Source organism: Aulonocara stuartgranti (assembly GCF_965226115.1).
Source record: "Aulonocara stuartgranti genome assembly, chromosome: 5".
Classification (NCBI taxonomy): Eukaryota; Metazoa; Chordata; class Actinopteri; order Cichliformes; family Cichlidae; genus Aulonocara; species Aulonocara stuartgranti.
The window spans coordinates 30,620,082-30,645,236 of NC_138943.1; the positions used below are offsets into that span (position 1 = coordinate 30,620,082).

Consider the following 25,155-nt stretch of genomic DNA (forward strand, 5'->3'; position numbering starts at 1 on the left):
GGTTATGATAAATCACTAATTTTCAATCCAATCCTTTACCTGACCATTTTCAAAGGAATGTTTTTGTTGTTTGTTAACAATGTCCCATGAATCATTCACAGGGGTCATGACTCTGTGATAGGCCCCAAGCCAGATATTTTCTTGGGCCGTTATCACCATGTGGGTGGCTGTGGCTCAGGAGGTAGAGCAGGTCATCTGCTAATCAGGAAGTTGTTGGTTTGATCACTAGGTGCTCCAGTCTGAGTGGCCAAGTGTCCTTGGGCAAAATACAAAAGCAGAGTGCTTTCATTGGAGTGTGAAAGTTGCACAGAAAGCACTTAAATGTTAAGTGAGTCCTCAAGCACAGTAATTCAAGAATGGACTAAGCTTTTCAACTAGGCTACCACAAGCTAAAAACAGTAACACAAAAACAGCTGTAACGCTCACAAGAATGGAACAAATGAACCACAGGTCCTCAGACTGCATGGACGGGTCACCAAACCTTCACACTTATTTATAGAATTCTTCATTCAACAATTTGCAATAGACCAACTTCTGCATATCACACACACACGAGAGTGTGAGTGGATGTTTTCATGTAAGTGGAAACAAATATATCAGTCCTGTTAATCTTTTTATTCTAAACATAATTTTAATACATAGATACTTTTTAGGACCTTGGCTAAAAGAGTTCAGTCTGTGCTGAAGAATCATGGTGATCATACCAAATATTGACTCTCAAGCCCATTAGACTTTTACATACTCAGTTTTTGCCTTATATACAGATTTTCTGTTTATGTTTCTTCATTTCAATAAATTACTGCACCTATTTTTATTTTCTAATTGTTTTTTCTTTTGTATAGACTAACATTTTATAATAAAATATTTTATAATATTAAAATGTTGAGCGTTTTTTTATTTGATTTAAGGGATTAAACAATGTTTAACTACTAAAGTATACATTGATACATCAGTTCAATGTAATTATATCATTGCAGTTTAAAATGTTCATGGATCTAACTCTCAAAAGCAGAAGTAATACGCCTTGACGTTTCGCAATCAGCCAGTCTGTCTTGCAGTGTGTTACACAATCACACCCAGAGAATGAGAATCCATTTTTCCTGTTTGTCCTTAGACTCACAAGGGAAAGCGTTAACAATCAGATATACCAGATCCCCCCCCCCCCCCCCCCCCCCGACACACACACATACAAACACACACTTCTCCACAATTGTCATTGCCTTCACTGTACATGTTCAAATATTTGTCATTTTTATGTTCATCACTACACAAACTTCACTCTGCTTCATCGGTCATTCTGGTGCAAAGCTGCCAGAGCAGCATAAACATTAAAGCCAGATAATAGGAGCTCTGGGCTTTGCCTTTGGGACTTGAACAAGTAAAAGAAAAGAGATCCAGGCGAACATACACCGGGGAGACACTTGTGTCCCCTGGGCATAGTCAGGGACTGAAAGCATCACTATTCTAAGATCAAACCAACAACTTATTTAGGAAACATTAAATACAATTTAACATTATACAAGGAACAGCTGTACTAAAAAGCCATTGAAATTCTGATTTTTTGTGCTTGTATTTATGCCTGTGCCTGTATTTAGACTTTATTACGGATTTATACCGCATGTGACTTACATTTCTGATTTCATTTACTGCTTTTACATTTTTGTACATATTCATAATTATTACAGTTTATAATAGATAAAATTTGGCAAATTGCAGGTTATTAAATATTTAATATTTATCTATACATACGCAATGAAACAGACTGTATTAGATGAGACGTCCTATTGATATTCACAAGGGCTTTGGTCCGTTTAATGCGCATGCGCATCGCAGAAGCACACTGCCCGCGCCGGTGGTGAATGCAACGGGGAGAAATTTAACTGCGTGGTCTTGAGCTGACAGGCGGAGCCGGCGGTTCCTGTGCTTTTAAGCAGTTACACAGCAGATTATACATCGAACCGGACAAATAGAGACTGGTAAACAGGTAAGAAGCTTGAATATCCTCACTTTGCATTCGACAGATTTAAATTCCCAGTAATATCGTGACCGAGGCCCGGTTGGTGGGTGCATCAACAGCGGTATGGTGCCGCATGTCGGCTTTTTGAGTTCAAAACAAACGTGACGAAGTAGGTAATAAAATGTTATACGAGTACATATCGGTTTTGTATTTGTTATATAGCAGGTGTGCTTTCAGGTCCTACGGTCTTTGTTACTCTGTGCTTTGAAATGTCTGTGGCTGTTTAGTTGGAGAAGTTTATACTCGGCATTTCCACGCCGCGCGCACACACAGCCAGAAAAGTATGAAAAAGTAGGCCTTCTGCGAGGCCGCGAACGGCTCTGTGAACGACAGCTGCTCGCCCAATCAAATGTAAGCGTCCCGCCTCCACAGTGCTTGTTCGACGAGTGTTATTTGTCAAAGGGTCTGACGTAGGTGTCAGTTACTTTCGCGCTCCGCCCTCCGGTTATAAAACACTGGACAATAACGCGTCTATAGTGGTAGAAGTGGTCAACAAAAGGAAATCTGGGAAATGTCGAGTCCTGTTAGTGTTTTTTCTCTTCAGCTTTTCCCCCTTTTATTAAATTAGATAGAAAATAGCGGTTGAACGCTGTTAAATGTATTGGGTGGGCCGGTGGTAAAATACTATATGGGGTTCCGTTTTCCTCCGCATATTACAATGCGAAATGTGCTACTCCACACATAGTCTTAGCGGATAATTTTGAGATTAAAGTAATTTTTATCACCTGTTTCATGTGCCCTGATTGTGGCATCTTACGTCTCTTGTGCGTCTTCTGTGTCCGTGTCGCTGCCGTCTGTGTAGCTCTCTGCACGCCAATAAACACCCGATTTGATCTTAAATCCAGTATTTTTGCCGAGCAGACTATTGCTCGCCTCTTAATGTAGCGGGAATACCCTACGTGCAACCATAATGGTCTTTACCATTGTCTCCCATTGTGTCTATACGTGAAATCGACTGACCAAAAAAACACGTGGGCAGGGTAGTGTGAAGATATCCGGTTTGTAGGTTGCGCTGAAATCCGGAGTTACTCCCGACAGTCTCCGCTATGGTGAACCGATTAGGCTCCGTCGTGGACAAAAGTAAGATGCTGTGGTGCATGGTGTGAATTTTTAGTTGTTTAAATAAAAGGCACCGGCATGTCAGTCTGTCCTGTGTACGTACGCATGACAAAAGAAGCGATGTTATCGGGAGGATTTCGGTCTATTCCTCTGCTCGACTCCAACGACCCTCATTATTTTTTATTTGTATTTTTGTTATAGCTGAAATAGCGATCATCGGTGTTATTCTTTATCTGACAACGGCAGTTTAAGCAGAATGTGCTGTTAAATCAATCCCGTGTTAGCTCGGTGCAGAAATGTCTTCCTGCTGTAGTGGTGAATGCCTACAGTGAGCACATTATCTTTGTCATTCTTAAACCGTCTTTCGATGTGGTTGATAAGGATACACTGAAATCGCACTGTGATCAATTTGATTAAAACCGCTTAGGAGCCTGTGTGAGGACATTTGATTATTTTTTAATTTTTTAAAGACTCCTATTCTTTGAGGTAGTGTTTGCTGAACATCTGGTACCGGCTACATATTCACCACCATTTGAGGGGCATGGCTCACCTTACTATACCAGTATTTAATCTCTGCACACTGTGCCACACCATGTAACAACATTTGTAATCTGTAGCTTGTATAAGCCTACAGTGGTAGTATTTTTCCCTTGCTGGACAGGGTTATTGTTCTTCTGGCACAAAGGGGGTGTCTTAGATTGGTATTCAGATTTAAAGAGTGATTTATTTTTCCAGTCACTTGGTGAAATATTTAGGAAAGACCACAGGCACACACAGAGTTGACTGCATTATTATCTGTAAAGACCTTGACGGTCGTGTGTGTGTGCACATGTGTATTGTGTCCCTTGTTCGGCACAATTTATGTCTCTTAGTTGCAAAACAGAGGTCATATGAGTGCAGATTCTTTTAATGGTTAATGTGTGTGTGTGTGTGCGCATACAGGAAGGGTGCCTTGATGTGGGCAGTATGAGTAAGACGCCCCCTAACAGAAGAGGGATAACATTTGAGGTGGGAGCTCAGCTTGAGGCTAGAGACAGCCTCAAAAACTGGTGAGTCATGGCCTCACTCATTCCTCTCTCATCCATTTTACTGTTCACTTCCCCCTCACACCTAAGTTTCCATTCCTTGTTTATTTTCGGGCCTGTATTACAGTAACCGTAATGTTTGATGAGTGTCCTCAAGGTGTCCCTTAAGCTGTGAAAATCATGTAAAAACATGTTAAATTCTATTTAAAGGAATTATCCTTGTAAATGTGTGATAAGACTACATCATTAGAATACTGCCATTGCAAAACTAAGTGGGAGGAGCCTTTTAAAATATGAATGTCTTTTATAATAGACCTGCACTCCTTCTGACACAGTTATGTATAAATGCAGTTGATATTGTATACAACAGTTTAGTGCTAAAGGTATCATTTAAAAATGAAAACTAACTCCACTACAGTAAGGTGTAAATGCCCAGCACACCATCCACTAAGTACAGCTGTGCCATGGTTCATTGTATTTTATGTGTTTACATTTTTAAGCTTGATTTCATTTCTAAAGCCACCCTCATATGTTTGAGATAAATGATAAGTGCTTAAATCACTAGACTTGTCATTCATTCAGCCTTTCTATAAACTAGCCATTGAACGTCTTCCTGTAGGTATGCTGCCAACATTGAGAAGATTGACTATGATGATGAAAAAGTGTTGATCCATTACCGGCAGTGGAGCCACCGTTACGACGAATGGTTTGACTGGACAAGTCCCTACCTGAGACCTGTAGAGAGAATTCAGCTGAGGCGGCAGGGCCTGAATGATGATGTACCTGTAAGCTAACAGTCATGCTTGCTTTGAAGTGTGTAGCGTAGAGACATTCTGCCTTGTCTTCTTTACCCTTTGTTGCACAGTGCATTACTGCATTGAACTGGTCTTAGCGAAATGCGATTCTTGGGTTTTTGTATTTGCATAAGTTCAATGGTACTGCTGCTTTTACTTACAAGTAAAAGTGTCATTTTTAATAAAACTATAGGAAGCCTTTAACACCTCCACCTCCAATGCAATCTTTGAAATGGTGCCAACAGTGTCACATCTTTTCCCTCCAGGCCTTTAATGTGAATGACAAAGTGTTGGCCAGCTGGTCTGACTGCCGTTTCTATCCTGCTAAGGTCATTTCGGTTAATAAAGATGGTGAGTATCGCATTAAGTTAATGGGCTTAAATGAGTTTCAGTCATGGATTTGTTACTAGTTTTTAAAGTTTTGCATTTTCATTGCAAAGTAGTGTTATATGGAGTATAGTCTGAGATCTTGTACGTTTGTTTTTGGTTTCAATATGAAATCTGTGATGTCGTCTAAGTACTTTCTCTTTTGTTGGGAATGCAAAAAAAAATCTAAAATGCTAGATTTATCTGATTTCTGCATAGAGCGATTGCCTCACACACATCACATTTAAAATGATCAAATAGTTGTATGTTTTCTTCATTCTTTTCAGCATCCTACACTGTGAGGTTTTATGATGGTGTCATCCAGACAGTGAAAGGAATACATGTGAAGCCTTTTACCAGAGAGGTACCAACATGTTTTTTTTTTCTTACAAATGATACGATATACTGTCGTGGATTCGACTACGGTTTTTAGATCTTTGTTTCTAAGCTATTTCTTTGCCCTGCTCACAGAGAGGTGGAGGGAAGTCTCGGTCTTCTGAAAGGAACATGGTTAGGAGGGCCCCAAACCGCAGAGACAGAAGGTCTCAGGAGAACGGGGGACCCAAGAACAAGCGAGCCAGACGCAGCACTTCAGACCAGGAGGAAGACAGCAACACTGAGGATGAGGAGCATGAACAGGGAATGGTAAATGATAAAAACAAGAAAACAAATGGTGAGCTAGAGGCTGTGCCCACTGTCAAAAAAGAAGAGGAAATCCCTGAGAAAGCAGACCAAATCAAGCCCAGGGATGTCGAAAAAGGGACAGGATTCAGTAATGGCGTGAAAGTCGAGGAAGACGAGAAGGAAGGTGGCGAAACGTGTCGCATCAATGGAGATGTGAAAAAGGAAGAGGTGGAAATGGAACAGACTGGAGCAAAGCCATATACAGAGTCACTCAAGCCATACACAGAGTTGCCCACTCAGATGTCATTGCAAACAGAGCAGGTGTCTGTCACTATGACAACCACAGAATCCAGTGGCGATGTGGAGCAGAAACCAAATGTCCAATCAGAAAGTGTTCAGGCCGCAGTGGATGTGCCGCCTCCTCAGCCTGTGAAACGTAAGTGTTAACGCACTAAATGAAGTCATTTAGCAGAAATGCCATTGGCTCTCTAGTGTTTTGGAAAGCATGTGAGCGCACTTTGAAGAGTTCCTTTCATTTATCTTTTAACAGCGGTAAGGAAGCAGGGTTTCCACAACCCCAACAGATTTAGCAGAGAACCATGTGAGTACATTTTAACATTTTTGAGTCAAGCACTGCAATTTCTCACACTCTTTAAAAAAACAAGAAGAGCTTTATTTACACCTTGCACTTCTTTTGTTCTGTTTCAGTGTATCGAGTTATCAAAAACCAACCTCCTCCTGTCCTGTCCATCAATCTTGATCACAACCCGTTCAAGTGCAGCGCTCCTGGCTGCACAAAATCATTCCGTAAAGCCAAGCTGCTGCATTACCACATGAAATATTACCATGGCGAGGAACAGCCCCCAGAGGCAGACCGCAGCCCCACAAGGAGCGTCCAGACTAGGGCCTCTGAGAAACAGTCTAGTGCCACTGGTTTGGATGGCACAAAGAGAAGGCGCACCATTTCTGCATCCATGCGTAAGTTATTCTTCAGTTTGTTATTTGTTCCAGATAAAGTGACAGAGGAAGAGTTTTTAATAAATAAACTGGGTCACTGCGTCGCTTTTTCAATAGTAGAATCTGAAATGCTGAGTCACGGCTTGCTGTTATTTTAAATCACATACTTCAGAATTGAGGCCAAGTGATAAATATATGCACGTCCAGCATTGCTTTGAGATCAGGCACCTTGGCTCATAAATTCCTTGTGATTTTTTTCCTCAGAGTCTGTTGGAGTTGCCACGGCTCCGCGTGGAGAGCTGAAGGCTGCTGGCAGACGCACGTCAGCACCGCCTGCAGTCAACACTCAAGGCCATCAGCAGAGGGCACTGCTGAGGGAGAAAAGCAAAGAGAACCAGCTGGACAGGAATGGCTGTCAGCTGCAGGACAAAGACTCAGACAGGAGTTGCTTCGATATTGGTCAGTATGATGCAATGAAAATATGCTCAGAACAATTCAGCTTGTATGAGTACCAACCTGTTAGCAGTGTTTGCTGTACTCTCATGCAGCTGAACTCTTGCCCCTAGGTTCAGTAAAAGATAAACTGAAAGAAAAGCCTAAACAGAAGGACTTCCTCCGCATTAAACTCAAGAAAAAGAAGAAGAAAAAGAAGGCCAAGTCTGGTAAGAAGCAGGTGCTTGGCATATGGCTGCATCACATATCTGCTGCTCTGCATGCGCACTCACTGTGACATTGTGGGAATGGCTAGCCTGCAAAGCATCGTGCTCCATTCAGTCCTCTTGGTGTGGTGGTTGAGTCTGTGTGTGTGGGAGAAGCGTGATATTTGTCGTCTGCCTCTGTCCCTCCATAATGTCAGTCAAAAAACTCCAACATCTTGTCTCTTAAATCTATTGGTCAGCTTGATTTATTTTATTTTTTTAGATTGTTTTTAAAGTTCTTTTAGCTGGCAATACAGATGGAAAAAGCCAGATTTCATTGTGGCACTGATAATGACTGATCCGACATACAAGTCCTGCACTAGTGTTAATTCTGGGTAGCATTCACAGTGGTGTGTTTGGCATGCACACGAATGTATAGGCGGCGTTCCACTGACTAGTTATTTGACATTGTTCAGTCCTGAAATACGGGCTGCATGTTTGCCCCCCGATTGTTCTTGAGTAATGTCATTTGTCCATAATGTATGTTTGTGCCACATTTTCTCACTTCCTGATGGGCACTTGTTTTTAGCATTATTAAAGCTGACATTTTTGTTCAACATGTGCTTCCCCCCCCCTTCCCTGTATTAACAGACTGCACAGGTAGTGAGGAGAATATTGGCATCTCAGTATTGGGTCTTCAGTCCAAATTGAATTTGCCACTCAAAACTCCCCCCTCACACAATCACAAGCCCGAGGCCTACCCCAGCAGGCCTGGATACAGCTACTCAGAGCAGATACATGTGGATGGTGGGTATTTCTGATAGTGTGCGTGTATTGAATATGTGTGGATGTAGATGGGTTCCTCTCCCTACATTCTTCTGTTCCTTTCGGATTTAATCCATCATGCTGCAGATTTTTGTTTAGCTTGACTCATCTTTGTACATTTGATACTCATGCATGCAACAAGTCAATATAGTTGCCACATTTTAAACCTATGGTTGATTGAATCCTTTGCTGGTGTTCGCTGCCACTGCTTGCTTCATCATTTAAGCGGAAGTTTTATTTCGACTTAACAGGATCACCCACAAACAAATTAAATCTTAAGGTTGTGTCGTTCACTTGAAAACCCAACCGTTCGTTTTGTCCCTGTTACTGTAGACGAGGATAGTTTCAGTGACTGGTCCACTGATAGCTGTGGGTGGAGTGAAGATGACTTTGATGTGGATTTGGACGTCACTACACCACCTCTGAGTGTGGACTCTGGTGCCTTAGACACCAGTGACCAAGAGATAGTGAGATGCATCTGTGAGGTGGAAGAAGAGAATGACTTCATGATTCAGGTGAGCTTGTTGTTGTTTTGTTTTTATTTTAAATCAGGCTTTATTATTTATTGCTTTTGAATCTAAGACTTTCACAATTGTTAAATACGTTTGTCTTGTTGTTAGTGTGAAGATTGTTTGTGCTGGCAGCATGGCACCTGTATGGGATTGTTGGAAGAAAATGTTCCAGACCGTTACACTTGCTACATCTGCCGAGACCCACCAGGTAAGGGGGAAAAAATTTATTTGTTTATTTTTTTTTTAAAGCAGACCTAGAATTATACTTTCCAGTGAGCACGAGGGACTGTGCAGATGTTCGCGCACAATTGTCAGCACAGAATTTACATTAGTTTAACAACTGTGCATGTGCCCCGTGTGACAGACCTCAAAGAAATATAATAAGAATCACATTGGATCTCCAGCTGCACAATAGAGTATGGTCAAAGCCTAAGACTGCATCATTTCCATCATAAAGCTTGCTCTGCTAATCTGTTAGAAATAACCATTTGCTTCTGCTGTAGTTTTTACTTCTCTCTCTCTCTATTTTGCACAGTTGTGGAGCGTATCAGGTCATTTCACTGCGTGTTATACTTGTATAACTATGTACGTGACAAATAAAAGGATCTTGAATCTTGAAAAAGTGTAACCGGCCATCTAGTGGACAATAAGAAAATGACAATGTCCAAGGAACATTGGACAATACGAAAAATTATATTTTTAAAGTTGTTCCAAGTTCTAAGATTGTGTCCCTGTGGCTCTTGTTGGATGCTAAATTGTTTAGCCAATAATCAGTAATCATTTTTATGTCATATGACTCATTTTTGTTACCCTAATTCTCATCCTCTTCCTCCTCCTTCTCCTGGTTTGAAGATGCTATCATTTCACTGTGATTCTAAATGCTTACTGGACTGTACATGATATCATTGTGTAACTTTAAATTGAGATTAGAATGTTTAGTCCTAATAACCATAGTCATGACTTTTGACATACAATATTAGCATTTTAAAAGGAATTCTGCTTCATATTATTACCTTGTTTTTTTTTAAGACAGAAGTTTTACACTTAGGTGTGTCGCTGTATGGCACAGTACACTTTGCTTATATAGAGTCATAAGTTCCTGGTCTTCAAAACACAGCTAAATTACAGAAACTATGAACATTGCTGGCTATTGTTTTTAGTTGGTTATTAGTGGGAACTAAACAATGTAGTCTTCTGGGGTGTTTGACTGTGTCCACGGTACAGAGCTGCATGACTGTACAGTCCTGACTTTAGCTAAAAAGAAAATGTGTGAAGAGTGTGTTAATATTGCCAAGGTGGAGGAGTAAATGATGGAAGCTGATAAAATGCTGCTAAGCTAAGACTTTAGCACACATCTGTTTAGTTGACTTGGTTTGCTTACGTTTGTGTGTTCTGTTCTTCAATCTGCCATTTATTCCCAACCAACTAGAAAAGGAGTCAGACACAGTTTGGCTTGTACAGAGAATATTGGTGGCCTAACAGTCAAAGCATATTTTTGCCGTTACAGTTAATATTTAATTGTCTCAATTTCAGGTCAGAGGCAGAGTCTACGTTACTGGTATGATCGAGAGTGGTTGACCAATGGTCACATGTATGGACTCTCGTTCCTGGAAGAAAACTACTCTCACCAAAATGCCAAGAAGATCACCACCACCCACCAGCTGCTGGGAGATGTGCACCATGTAGTGGAGATCCTCAATGGTCTTCAGCTTAAGATGAGCGTCTTACAGTGAGTACAATTATTCCCAAGACAGGATATTTCTGACCAATGCACTTCAGCTGTTATTAATGATTAATCAGTCACACATTGGATTTTTTTCCCTGTACTTTCAGGAACAACTCTCACCCTGACCTGCAGCTATGGCGACAGCCCTGGAAGCATTTGGAGAGGTCAAGGATTGGTTCAGATTCGTGCCGGAGCAGCAATGCAATTCCATCTCCTGTGACTCCTGATGAGGACATGAACCGAGGAGAGATCTTAATGTCCAACGCTCTGGAGAAGCTTAGCCGGGCTGCTACAGCTGCCACCGCCTCTTCGTCCTGCTCCTCTTCCCCCTTTCCTTCCTTCCAAGACTCTTACATTACCAGTGAACACTGCTACCAGAAACCACGAGCATATTATCCAGCAGTGGAGCAGCGGCTGGTGGTGGAGACCCGACAGGGCTCTGAGCTGGAGGGCAGCATGAGGAGCACAGAGGAGCTGCTGGAAAGGGAGCAACGCTACGGAAGCCTGCTTGAGACAGACAAGCCCAAATCAACAGGCATCAGCAACAAGGTGGGCATTTGTTATGTAATTAAACTAATTAAACTGAGAAAAGCTGCTCTTCTGAGGGGGATATATAAAAATATACTTTTGTCAGCATTTCTCAGAATAACTCACCTCATGTGAGCATTAGATCTTAACTGCACAGGTCCCTTTTGGTTTATTATATAATTTAAAATGACTCCATCATAAACTTTGTTTTTCCTCAAAGTGAATACATTTACAAGTAAGTCCTTGTACAACTCTCATGTGGATTGTAGGTAAATCCTCCCATTTTTTTCCCTTAAAACTGTTCAGGCTTCATTGGGTGGCTCATGGTCACAGACTGAGAACAGGGACGAGGGTGTCAAGGACTCCGGAGAAGCTTCAGATAACAGCAGGCAGCATCAGCAGTGGCGGATCAACCTGCTGGATCACATAGATGCCGTCCAGGACGAGGTCTCTCACAGGATGGACTTCATTGAGAGGGAGCTAGATGGTAAGCCCTTTGACTTTAATAGCTTCTGTCCAACTAGGTCATTTAACTCACCAAACTGATTTAGAAATATGACTGATAAAATTTCACAAAGGTTCTCTGAAACAAACTCTACTTCTTGTCATCAGTGCTGGAGAGCTGGCTGGACTACACCGGGGAACTGGAGCCTCCTGAACCTCTGGCTCGTCTGCCTCAGCTCAAACACCGCATGAAACGGTTGCTGACACAGCTAAGCAAGGTGCAGCAGATCGCCCTGTACAGCTCCACATGAGGGCGTCAGAGAAGAGCAGCAGGTTCAGACGCCACACAGCCTGCAGAAGAGATGCAGTGGCTGAAGCTCACTGGTCACAGGCTGCAAAGATGACAGTATTCATGCAGGTCCAAGACTTTGTTGGTTCAGCACATTTGCTCTGATCTGACCTCTGCTGCTGTTTCTCCTTTTTTAAAAGGGTCCGTGTGGTGGAATCCAATGCCGTGCTCAGCTTGTGTCATATATGAATATTTATATGAACATTTATATGAACGTGTATGAAAAGTGAGCATCTTAAATCAGGATAAAACACAAGAAGTAACCTCGTAAATGCAGGAGAAAATCCTTTAGGACCAGACTACACTTCTGTGGTTTCCATGCAACTCTAAACCTTATGAATGCCTTTTGTCTGAGCTACTGCTTGAGGTTGTCCCGTCTCTCCCAGTACGCAGTGCTTTACATGCAGAAGAAGCTTTATAAGCAAATTGCAGTTCCTGAACCTACACTCTTTGCAGCAGATTTCTGAACACATTTTCACTTTTTTTTTTTAAATGGTTTTGTTTTGCATAACCTTGTCTCCCAGAGTTCAGTTGTGGTCATCTATCATGCCGTAATTTGTCAAATTCTTTTGGTAAATGTGGACAGATAGAAACTTGAAGACATCTAGTATGTAATGATGCTGTATAAGCGGTCCCTACAAAAAAATCTATTTTTTTTGACCTCCTCTAGGGTTTGTTTTCCACTACACTGTGAAGTTATTTTTGTTGGGTATCAAAGGCATCTTATTTTAGCTTTACTGGCAAAAGGAAAAGTTTTGTCTAAAAGCTGTCTGCTTGTCCGTTCACCCATTTTATCAGTTTGCGTTCCTACTTTAAATTACTCCTTGGATTGTCGTTGCTATAGCACTTGACCTATGATTCACTGAAAATTGTAATGTGGACTTGTCTCTTCTTAACCTATCATCTTGTGTCAGTGACATATTACTCAGAAAACCTGTAAATGTGTTCTTTTTCCTGTATTCTGTTTATTTACAGTAAATCGTTTGTTTGTAAATATGTCATTCTTCTTTAATGAGCATATTGTATGCTACTGTACTGTGTGTCTGGTTTAGAAGCAGGGGAAATGTCCAGAACAATGCAAACAGATTTCCTGGTACATAAATAAAATATCCTTGATATTAATCGCGATGAACATGTTCTGTATGTTTTCTCATAAAAACAGAGTAGTCCTCTTCTGTCTGTGTTGACTACCAGTGAAGTCGATGGTTGGATCATTCATATTTTGATGTTGATGTTTGATGTGACGGTTTTTGGCTTTTTATGGCATAGCCGATTCGAGCGGTTATATAATCGGCTTGAAAATAGAAACTGGATGGGGATTGTAATCGTGTAATCTCTCAAAATGTCAGCCGCTATCGTGAATGAAGGAATGAGAAGGAAAATGATATATTAAGCCTCAATGCTCATCTGTTGATCAGAGACTTATAAACAGCGGTCGTTTAAAAATTAATCGTCGATAAATTCAGCAGCCCAGCGAATCTAATGAAGTTGGGAACTGAAGTCATCACAAACACTGGCTTTGATCGTCTCTGTACATTTTGTTTCTCCCTTGGGAGCAGAGTGTCGTCTCCGTGATTTCGGAGCGGAGTGAGACCTCCCGTTCTCACCCCCCACTTTGTGGGCGGTACCGCCTCTTTCCCATTGGCTCCTCCGCCGTGTCTCCGCCGCAGCGTGTAGTTCCGCCCAGAATTACTAGTTGAGGCAGAGGAAACGCTGGGCAGCCACGAGCGTTGTTCGCTGTGTACTTAGAAATACAATTCACCGACGGTATTCAACAGCACTCCCAGCGAAGAATTGACAGTAAACCACCGGATACTTATTTCAACCGTCGAGGTGAGTTTTCATAACCGTTTACCACTTACAGATGTGCCCGATGCCACAGGAGATTACCTCAGCTCGCTGGATTTCTCAACCTGTTCGTGCTGCTGTCTGTACTGTCCAGGCGTTTGTTACATCGATGATGGCAGCAGTTAGAGGATCGTTAGGGGACTAGTTAAAACCACATGTTAAACACCAGTGGCTCACAGGGAGCGAGCGGTCCAGTCATGAAAAAACCCCAAAAACCAACAAATAAATAAATAAACTGCAGCTGAATTGAATTGAGTTCGTAGCCGCTTCTCTCAACTGTGATGCGACATAACGCCTGTGTTAACAGCTTAGCTTGTTTCCCTTCATTTGTCAGTGCAGTTGTTGTTGCCATTGATCTGGGATTTTTTTTCACTGTTAACATTTGTGCTTGCTAAGTGTTAACCCGTGTTTTAGCTAGTTAGAATACAACTAGGCCTGTCACGACGCCTCATAACGGACTGTGACAACTAAAGAAATGTTAGCCGAATAGCTTTGAGCTGAATAGATGGAGTGCACAGAACCTGTTAGTACTTATTACCTGTTAATAAAAAGAAAACAAAAACAAGAACTTTTATTATAAACACGCCAAAAATACAAGTTGTGCCTTTTATTTAACTCCCCCCTATCCAATTACTGGAATAGTAATATGATTTCTATCTGCATGGATTTAATTTTAGTTTGAATTATAACAGGAAACATTTGTCTCCAAAGATCCGAAGCCGGGTGTTGAATGTCCGGCCTCCCACCTCTCGCAGTGTGAGGGGACGTGTTGCCCTCAGCTTTGCACGCTCCTCCACAAATTGTCCCAGTCTATCCTCGACAGACCCATCATTACCATGCAGATCAGTCGCAATGAGATAGAAGCCCCCCCCCCCCCCCCCCCCCCCCCCCAAAGAAAAATAATTAGACATAACGTGACTGATGACATTGTCACTGGTACGCAGGCGAAGGTCACACAGGTGAGAAGTGTAAGGGAGTGGGCATCAGGTGTTTCTCATTACTAAGAATATCAGAGCCTGTATTTAAATACCACCACATATCCCACTCTTTCAGAGTAAATCTGCCATTAGGTTATTGAAACCGTTTCATTTATGGGAGATTTAAACACTACAGAAAAGGACAAGAAGGTCACTGTGACCTTTGTGTTCCTTCCTGTGTGCTAAATGTGTAAGAAAGCCTGTGTAGCATATGTAAGTGTTAAAATGTAAAGTTTGATGGCGTTAAATTCACAAATTTTATCTCCCACAGTGCCCCGAACAGTGCCACATGGTCAGAACAGGCTGAACAGAGCTTACGCAACTACCAGGATTTTGTTGTCAGTTGCTATATAGTTGCAGAAGACTGTTGACTGCGATTGGGAAAGCTTGTATATATAATAACAGAGCAGATGGCAGGTAGGGTGGGGTGGGGTGTTTCGCCTTATTGTTTGAAGCTCTAAGCTCGTGGTTGATTATTACACCGAATCACCTTGTGCTTAACTTATGGGAGGGTCAAAAGTTGTTTATTAATGCACGCGTTGTCCTTCACATCTTGGAATCTGTAGGACAACGTGTTCATCAGGTCTTTCTAGGCTGTAATCCTTAGAGCCCTCGCTGAAATGTTGAATAATTTATAAGCGGTTTATGTGGTTTATCGCAAGAGTTTTGCCATATCTTTTTTTAATAGGTGGCGTGATTCATCTCCCACGCGCGCTCAGAAATTAAAACAAACTCACTGGAGTGAATGCAAAGGCGGCAAAATGAAACAGTTGCGGGCTTCACATGGCATTAACGCTCGTAAGTGAATGCTGAAAAATAATTTCCGTTTGTTAGTGTCAAGAGGTGAAACTTTTACGGTGCCTTTCAGCTTGGATTACACTTTCCACTTGATGTATTACAAGGATTACAGAGTACATGAAAAGTGAGAAAATGCTGCTGTTGTGCAGAAGAGGATTTCTTGCAGCATTGGCAGGGATGAATGTCAGGAAATAACACTGGCTGCTCAGATGGAGACAGTAATTAAGCCACTGTGCTGACAGTCAGTCTTGTCTAGTATTCGCTTTTCACCTTTGGATTCCCGGCCCCGCAGGGCCAAACATAACCTGTGCCAGGCACAGACGTTTACCGTGACTTCTTCTTATAATGGAAAATGCCTAAAACCTTTGTTGACAATACATCCTCATCCTGTTCTGCTATTTCTCCTTAGTCAGTTGGCAGTAAAAACATACAGCCAGCACATTATTATAGTGTTTTTGTTGTTTTTTTAAAATCCCCAGCAAGGCGAGCAATGTAAACATTATCCCGTGTGTCTTTTTCTCAGTCCGGCTCTGTCCTCTGCGCTGCTGCTGTGTTTTCGTAACAGCATCTGTAATTGAAGCTGTACAAAGCCTGGAGAAAACAGATGATGGATGTAAGCCTCTGCTCCGGGTTCATCTCTTAAATTTCCATCTCATCCCAGTCTACCGCTGAGTCCCTGCTCGGTTTGTTTTTATTGCATGGATATAACGGAGGATAAGTTTCCTTATGACGAGCTACGAAAGGCAAAACATCCAAGGCCGTTTGCGAGCTGACTTTCTTCGTGTGAGGCAATCGCGCTGTCTTCTACATAGTTTTCTCAAGACTTTCTTATCTGCTGGATCCCATCCCTGCTAGAAGGAGGGCTCCATCTCCATTTTCCTTATCAACATCGGCGGCCAAATCAGCAGGTGGGAGTGAGGCGAGGAGAAGCACAGGTGGTAAGCTTGTTGATCCAAAGAGTTGGATGCAAGCCAGGTTTGACCTCTGGACTGTCCCCGTCTCTCTGCTTTTCATTTAGGATCACATATTGAGCACATCTGCACAGATGCCATCACGTTAACCCTCAGTTTTCTCTGTTCCTCTCGTTTGTCTGAAGGTGGTTGTTGGATTTCTGCGGAAAAGAAGCTGTATTCACTAATCCAGATTGGGGGAGATATTCCAAATCCCTGTTTGTCATAGATCCATATAAGCTGGCACACATCACACAGCAGGCTCTCCGAACTTAAAAGTGTTAATAGCAGCACGCAGCTTTTAGTTACAGTCCCTCACAATAGGCTGTGAGCCGTATGAGCGGTTACATCCTCCGTTTGCTTTATGGTCACAGGGACACCCAAGACACTTAGATGCTTTAATGTGACGAAGCATATGGGAGATGCAGCGCCCTGGTAGTTTCAGGACCCCCTCGATCCATGTTTCTGCTGGAAGCTGATAAATTCTCTCACAGATGAGACGCAGCGAGCACTGATCTAAAAACTTAGGGATCATACTTTGAGAGGTTTGGACCCTTTAGACTCGGTGAGAGTTGTTTGTTTCACGTTTGCACGTGTACATGTATTGTTGTTTTTACATATTAGGAAGAGATGAATAGTCGACATCTTTTTATCACTCGTCTGATGTTTTCTCGCTGGACTTAAAGTCAACGTGCTGGAGTCGTAGAGTCAAAGTCAGCTGTTGAAGAATTCCTCATTGGTTGTTGTGATAAGAAGAATATGAGTTTATGGAAATGATGGTGAAAAAGGTCGCTCGATTTCAGCAGTGCCACCAGCTGAGCTGGATCTGGGGGGGGCGTACCTCCCCCTCCTGTGGTTGCCAAGGACACCGCCAGCCTCCACAGCGAACATTCGCCAAGGGAAGGCGCCAGAGGAGCCACCTCTGTGTTTCTCTGGGAAATTGAATTGTCAGCAATCAGTCATTGTGACAGCCAAGCTGACCACACAGATAACTCTATTAGCAGAGGCTGTGTTCCTGTGAGGCAACAGGCCTCTTAGCACTGATTCATACACTGAAACATACTGAGACTTGTCCTCATTCAAAGCTTGCTGTGTTTTCACAGGCAGAGGTCTTCACTGTCTCTGGATACAAGGGCTCTCATGTCTCTGTGCTCTGTTAATGTTTTATGGAAACAGTATCTTGTGTTTCCCTCCCCTCGTTTGTTGAAGTGACGCTGATGTGCCGTGCATGCGTGTGTCTGAGATTGTTAGGTCCCGTGCCACACAGATGGCCTCGCTGCTGCTTTCACAGGTGCCCTTCAACCAGCCTGACCGCAGTCTCCAGATCCTGCTGAGCCTCCAGCAGGACTCTGCTCTTCTGGAAACTCTGCCTCTTCACATCAACCAGCTGTGACCCAGGACACAGACACACTCGCACACACATACAGTTTCTGTCTTCAACTTTCTTTCTTTAGGCTTCCTGCACAACTGAGCATGGCAGAGGAAATCCCCATAGACTGAGCCGCAGCTAGCCTAGCGTAGCATAGTGGGGCAGGTACTCTATTAGCAGCGCTGAGTGCAGGGCAGACAGGCCTGGCCATTCAGCCAATTTATAGCCAGATACCAGGAGGAGCGGAGCCAGGAGAGATTCATTCAGTCACACTCACACCTCAATCTGAGCTATCAGAGCTAATTTATCAAGACACAGCTGTCTCGTCCTTCGTCCTTTAGCAGCGATATTTTTTTTCCTTGTAACCCATCATTAAGCGTCCTTTATGTGAGACCTGTATATTCTGATGTCTATTGATTCATCAATGGTGTCTGTCATGAAGCTACAGCTTAGGCCTGGGCAGTATATTGATTTTTTTAAGGTATGTTAATATGTTTTATAATGAAGTATAGGATGAAACAGCATTTGTGCTGATGTAGTTTAATGTTGTATGTAAACCCATGCTAGTAATTGCATGTCTTCTGTCACTCAGTGCTGCAAAACAATTTTTCCAGAACTGTGCTCGGTCTGCATCTGCAGACTATTTCTCTCCCCTGCACCATGAAGGGGGGAAAACGTGTTGTCTAAAAAAAATATTCCAGTTTAAAGATGATAGCTTAATGTTATAGTTGTTTGTATAGCCAAGCTACTTCATTTATGGAAACAGAACGCTAACAAAATGCTGCAAGACTTGATTTACTTTTTTTAGGGATACATTAAATTTGCCAGTGAAACGTTATATTTTTTAACATAGTTGGAAGATGTAAAATGGTCTAAGTTTCCCGACTATGCAGTGACTTCTGATATATGATTTCCCCCCATGTCACCCAGCTGCACTACAGTAACTCAGTTGTTTTCTGCAATACTGTTTTCTTATTAAGTCTGTTTATCATTGTTTGAAAGGATCATCTGAGTCAGTGCCCTGCGGGGCTTTGTGGAGTTAAAGGAAAGATGAAGTGAATTCATATGTGTGTTTGTGACATACATTATAAATGCACAGAGAACTTTTATAGAGGAGGGTAAAATATTGCTAGTCTCTATCACAATAAATGGTTTCATGTGTTAAAAAGCGAGGAAGTCAAAGTGCGTAAGTCCATTATGTTTCCGTTCTCATGGCTGTTCAATTACAAATGAAGACACGCACAGGTCGGTTGTGTTACACCTCAGCTCTGGTCCAAATTGATGTTGCTTTGGTTCAGGTCTTTTGATCCTACCAGTCTGTTTATCAATCAGTCAACTTCATGCAATGGAGTTGATTGTTGACTGATTCTTCCGATGGAAAAATGAAAGTTTCTCATTTGAAAAAGCAGCTGGTCCAATGCAGCAGCAGGGGGATTCACAGTTAGCCAATCAGCTCCACAAGTAGGACTAACTATGATGTTAAGCCAAAGAATCAAGGAGGAGTAATAGGAGCAATCATATGAACCTCATGCATTCTCATGTAGTGCTTGTACTTTGCTATGGTCCGGTCTTAAAATCCCGGTCAGACTAGTATGTTTATGAGACAGAAGCGTTATCAAGTGTTAATTAGCTTAAAACTGAAGCACAAACTCCAGGAGGCCATATTATTCATTAGGTAATATCATTAAAACTCCAACCACTTGACAAGTTAACTTCCAGTCATTATTAGAGGAAGTGCAGTTTCTGACACCTCAACGGTGGCTTCATTTTTCAGTCCCGGAGGATGCAGCTTGGTATCTTAGCATCAGTGTCGAGTTAAAGCAGTGTTAAATTATGTTGGTCTCTAGTGATTACACTTGAAAATTTGGATGTATTTACTTTAAACTATGCAGTTTAATATAGTCACAGGGGTCCAGTCACACTGCCCACTAAGGCTCTCATAAAGTTGCAGCTTAGTGCAAGGACTACTACTTTATTTATAAACGAAGACCAGAATAGATGCTTGACTATATAGTACAATGTAGTGAGGAGGGTGGGGCATGGGGAGGGCTGACTCATGTCCCAGCTTCCCTCTTGCAAACACCCGAATCCACAACTGCATAATGGATAAATTGAGTTTCCAGTTTGCTGGTCTGAAACATCAGAACACCAGTGGAAAATATTACTGTTGGTCTCTGGGTCTGCATTAGTGAAGTAAATTTAGGTTGAGCCTGAACGTTATGAAAAGTATTTTTACAAACCATAGCACTCTGTTTAGGGAGCCAGCCAGTTGTCCTCTGAGATTTTCTCTCGACATGTGCGTCTTCATGTAAGACATAAAACATGCTGATTATGCCCGTAGATGTGCTGTTATGAATCAAATCTGCCAGATGGTGCTCTTCAATCTCATAAGACAATTAGCAGGTAAAGTGCCCTCCTTAAGGAATCCTTTAAAAGCACTCACCGAGTAATAAGATGGTTTCTTGCACTTAGCTGCTCTGCAGGATTAGACATGTGCATAAGTGTCCATGCTGGTGATAGACTTATTAATCGGTCCAGTTAATTATCGCAGCCTTCCCCGTGTCAGTTTCGCCATTCGATGGACAGGTGTAAATACCAAGCTTTCAAAGTGCAATATATCTTTTTGCTCACCTTCTTTTTTTAACACATACAATACATATACATATATTTACTGTAAAGTTAGGCAATATGTTGAGATTTTTCAAGTGGTCACGGCCATATCAACTGGGAATTGCCATTAAGTTATCAGATAGTTATCACTCTTAGCCTCGTGGCTCGGAAATTTGTCAGACACCACAATGGAGGCTTCAGGCTTTATGCTACTAATGCTAAACTCTTCTAGGCTCTTTTTAAAAAAAAAAAAAAAAGATCTCATATCGTGAGATACTGTTACAGATCTTAGGTGATGCTGGAGTGCTCAGTTTCACAGCACTTTGCGTTATTGTTGCCAACACAGATGTAAGACGCACAAAGGAGAGAGAGCGGAATAAGAACATCTAGAAACGTACCATGCGCCTACACTGCTTTTGCGTCTTATCTGCTATAAATGTTAACTTTTTGTCTCCTTATTAATAATTGGGGGAAGAAAATGCTCAGCAATAATATAGCCATCTGTATTTGAGTGTTCCTCGAATCAGATATTGGTTTGTGTGCTTTTAGTTTTGTGATTCATATGTTTGTTTCTTTTACATGCAGAATAATATACTGTCAGTGATACTGATAATTCTAAATAATTTACTAATGGTATATTATGTTAGCTATAATATAAAATCAGCAGTAGTCATCATACTAGAGCTCACTTCGTTTTTGCCAACATAGTGTCCGTGCTGGTGGGGCATGGGGTTAATGTGCTCTCATTAAGGTAATGCTTTGTGGCCTGTTTAGTGCTCCTGCTGCTGGGGAGACAGCAAGTCTGTCTCTTTGTTACCTTTGTCTGTAGGCCTATAGCTGTGCTAAGCAGTTTAATGTCACTTACATGTGTATTATATATCATTTTCATTGGATCTTATTTCAGTGAACACACTCCCCACATGCAGCTGTTGGCTATTGAAGCAGCTTTACCACTATAGTGTCTTTCATGCCAGTGAAGCCCTGCTAAACTGGATTGAAATGTGTTAGTGTTTTTTAAGTATTTTTTTAAGCTTTTAGTTGTCTGAAATTGCGTGAGTGTAAATAGGTGTGTTTACCTTTTTACAGAAATCTGTCAGTAGAAGAGGGCCCTCTCTTTTTGGCAGGCAGATGAGTGCACTGACTACAGTGTCGCTAAAGCTTTTTATCACAGACAGCGATGTCATGTTCATCGAGAGTGAACATAACTGGTCAGAGGACAAGGTCGTGAGTCTTCTGTGGACATATTCTGTCTGGTGAATAGGTCTTAAACCTTATTGCTCCTATGTGTGTAATGTCCCGTGAGCCCTCCAAGTACAGCCTCTGCAACATTTTTATCACTTGCATTTTGAGTAATGACTGTCCGGAGGCACAGGATATTAAATGTAGTAATGACTGAGTCAGTGCGCCTTCAGATTCCTTTCTCAAAGAGGGGTGAGTCAATTATAGTAATGCAGCTTTTAGCTTTTATTAGACCTTATTAGTCCTAGAAGGATCAAACAAGGAGGTGGTAGATTTGTTTGTCTTATTAACTGTCCTGAAATAGCTTCTCTCTGGCAGGCTTTCCCATGCACTGATCATCTATGCGTATTGGCGTGTATTCATTTATTACAGAGCCTAGGCCATTGTTTAGAAGTTTAATGTCAAAACCAGCTGTGGGTGTTGCCCCACATTTGGGATTTTGGATAAAAATATACCTTTTCAACTGAATCCTGAGAAAAATGTCAGCAACATGTCTCGTTATAGTTTTTTTCTCATGTTGTCAAAAGAAGAAAAACTCTTCTGCCAGCTTGTATCAGGAGAATAATAGAAGCTGTAAGGAGGATGATGGAGCCCCAGGAGAGCAAGCTGTCATTTAATTACGCAGATATGAAACACGGGGAGCTGCGTGCGAGTGCGCGTGCATGCCAGTGTGTGCCGTGTGTCTGTGCTCGTTCATCTGTGTGGGTTTGCTGACAGTATCTGCAGGAGATGCTTCGTGTTATAGGTCAGCTTTTCCCACAGTGGAGAACAAAACATCTCAGACTCCAGATCGGATTTCCTCCCAGGTATTATCTCTCTGGGTTTAAATTCTTTCTGTCAGTTACATTGTTAGTGACCTAACAAGGGGACTAGGCTGGGAGGGGGGGGCGAAAATGCAAAACGAATGGATTTTTCCTCTAATTCTCTTACCAAATGACCCCAGTTAGAGCAATAATCTGCAACTGAGCCTTGTCACAGCCCATTAGCTTTACTCCGGTGCGGATTGTCGCCTCTAAAGACTCAGAACTATAAACACCGGCTTTGCCTGTTTACGAAAAGTGAGGATAAGGAAATTTCTAGTAACTGTACACTAGAAAGATTCCACTTGAATAGGGCATCACCGCACCAGTGCCCGGGTTAGGCGAAGTTGTTTACACAGATTTGTGTTTACCCCGAAATTGAAAACAGAGGAGCAGACATGGATGTCGGGCTCTCTGAATGGCTGGCAGGAGGCTAGTGGAATTTGTGCTAGCCTGTTTTCTATTGTGATGTGAAGATCGCTGAAGTGTTGAATGAGGACAGGAGTTTTAGTTGAGGACAGACATGCTTGTGTTCCTCTGTGATTGTAACATTTTGGCAGATGGGCAGATAAGTCTGCGTCCCGTCAGTGGAAGTGAGTTGGTCATAGGCCCAAGTCAAGAACGAGATAACCAAACTGGGTTATTTATTAGATAATAAAATATCCTTAAATTTTCCCCAAAGGTTGGGACATTTTGTGTTATAGCGGCTAAAATATTAAAGGGTCATTCTCTGTCAGTTTATCTAATGCTTCCCACTTAATTCCAATTGTATTGTTCCCATGGATTTTTTTTTTTTTAGGAACATTTCTAATTGTAAGTTTTTGGGAATGACACTGAAGGCTAAATGAACTTGTAACAACAACGTTTAAATAGAGTAACTAGATGCAATATGACAAAAAAGAAGGTAAAAATTACCGAAAAAGAGCACAATTAAATAGAAAATACCAAATAGTGAAATAACTTTTAAAAAGCTCAATAAATTAAATCTGCATATATTGGAGGCAAGTAAAGATGTGAAAAAATAAATAGAGGTGAGGTGTTAAGAGTTTCTGTATCTGTCCTTTTGGCACTGCCTGTCTGAAAAGATCACGTGGTTTAGAGGTTTTCCTTTTATTATCTATAACTTTTGGCCACAGCCACAGTTGTTTGCATGATCTCTGTGTCAGCTGATGGAAGAATCCACTTCGATTCCAACTGGATGATTCAGAGTAGATACTGGATTCTGACAGCAACCACAGAAGAGAAATCCTTTGGCAAGTAATATGGATTCATTCCACTCACAGTTTGATATTAAGGCCAAAAAATGTTTCTTTGTAGTAACATGCCTGGGACTACACCACATTTAATTTCCAAAGAGTGCAGTCCCTCCACAGTAATTACCGCTCACAGTAAATACCCATCACATACGAAAAGTCCTGGAGCCAGATATGGTTACACTGTGGTTAGGGAACTGTGAGTGTAGTCTCATTTCCATGCAACACAATAAAATTACACAGTGTTCCTGGGTCTTAGTCAGCTCGCCAGGCGCGTCCATCTTATTGTCCAAGGACCTCACATAACCCCATGATGATTGCTGGAATGGCTCCGGCTCTGAACCCCCATCATCACCTCTGCAGCTCCTCCAGGATTACAGGCCTCGCTCTGGGCAGTCGAGCTGTCAGCACGATCAGATCAGTAAACTTGGGAAACCAAAAGTAGCCATTTCACTTTAGAATAAAAATACTGAGAGCAAAAGAAGAAGAAGCTTTATCGAGGAATAAAGTCAATACAATTTTAATAAAATCCAAAAGACAAAAACTGCCACTCAAAAATGCACCAGGGGAAGGAGAAATGAGCCCATATGTTTATACATGCCATGATAGTTTGTTTTTTTTACCATGGAAGTGTTTCTGCTTCTTCATCTTCTTTTTTTTACCAGGATCTGGCCCACTGGAAAGTTGTGTGGGCCAGAAAGTTTTTCAGGCCAGATTTAAACTCGAGCTGCTGCCTTTCAGTCATGTGGCACATGGCCACCTGCACACACAGCGAGCGCCCGTAAATTTCCATTTCTAATCCCTGACTTTAGTCTGTCATTTCACTCACTAAATTAGCTTAGTTTCTTGAGGATTAAGGTGAGACTTATAGGGGATCTGAAGGCTTTGCTGAACTTTCCCTCTTGTTCTGTGTGAAATGATGTGTGGTCATAAAAAATCAAAACGCACCCGAGTTCACCAAAGACCTTAAACTCTCACAGAGAGCGAGCTGACCTGTCAAGCATCATCAGTTTAGAAATGCGCTGTTCTATGGAGGATACAGTTCCTGCACAGAGCTTTAGTGTGATCCACCACTACTCTTTGCAAATTTTGGCCAGTGTCTCAAGTCATTTTAATTTTTTTAAAAAAAATTTTGTGCAAGCTGAAAACTTTGCAGCACCGACTTTCAGAGGATCAAAACATGAAAATAAATCTTCGCTGCTTTTAAGCAAGAATCCCTTTTACATACCACAGAAAACAAACTTCAAATGAATCTAGATCAGCCTAAGAGGATAGTTTGAAGTTAAAGTCATTAAGATAAATAAACCATAAGGATTCTGAATTTTAAAAAGGCAATGCGTGGTAGGGCAAAGTGACACATTACCAATGACTAAGATGCTTTTTGTACTGTTGAAGTGAAATGTTTAAAATGTGTAGAACTGTAAACCTGGAAAGGTGCAAGATTAAA

The 25,155-nt window shown here is 41.8% G+C and overlaps 2 protein-coding genes across 7 annotated transcripts in view; both read left to right on the top strand.

The window, feature by feature from the left end:
• Positions 1-1,814: 1,814 nt before the first annotated feature.
• On the top strand, positions 1,815-12,992 carry phf20a (PHD finger protein 20, a). Of its 5 annotated transcripts, none has more exons than XM_082534001.1 (17): positions 1,815-1,984; positions 4,019-4,125; positions 4,721-4,886; positions 5,162-5,246; positions 5,549-5,625; positions 5,733-6,321; positions 6,436-6,486; positions 6,594-6,863; positions 7,107-7,301; positions 7,391-7,504; positions 8,132-8,287; positions 8,639-8,820; positions 8,926-9,025; positions 10,351-10,546; positions 10,651-11,092; positions 11,378-11,558; positions 11,684-12,992. In XM_082534001.1, the coding sequence occupies exons 2-17, from the start codon at positions 4,043-4,045 to the stop codon at positions 11,824-11,826; spliced, it is 3,030 nt and encodes a 1,009-aa protein (XP_082390127.1). In that variant the 5' UTR covers positions 1,815-1,984; positions 4,019-4,042; the 3' UTR covers positions 11,827-12,992. The 5 variants fall into 5 exon arrangements, with proteins under 5 accessions (XP_082390127.1, XP_082390129.1, XP_082390130.1 ...); XM_082534003.1 differs by having other exon boundaries at positions 7,409-7,504; XM_082534002.1 differs by lacking the exon at positions 1,815-1,984 and adding an exon at positions 2,619-3,097.
• A 542-nt stretch (positions 12,993-13,534) lies between these two features.
• ndrg3a (ndrg family member 3a) overlaps positions 13,535-25,155 on the top strand; it is a 32,458-nt gene continuing 20,837 nt past the window's right edge. For both annotated transcript variants that reach the window (XM_082533406.1, XM_082533407.1), the window contains exon 1: positions 13,535-13,697. The gene's annotated coding sequence lies outside the window, so the exon portion shown is untranslated. The remainder of the gene's footprint in view (positions 13,698-25,155) is intronic.

Coding starts and splice junctions, on each gene's coding strand:
- phf20a (XM_082534001.1), top strand. CDS start 4,043: ATGAGTAAGACGCCCCCTAACAGAAGAGGGATAACATTTGAGGTGGGA. Junction 11,093..11,377: donor CAACAGGCATCAGCAACAAG/GTGGGCATTTGT, acceptor AAAACTGTTCAG/GCTTCATTGGGTGGCTCATG. Junction 11,559..11,683: donor CATTGAGAGGGAGCTAGATG/GTAAGCCCTTTG, acceptor TCTTGTCATCAG/TGCTGGAGAGCTGGCTGGAC.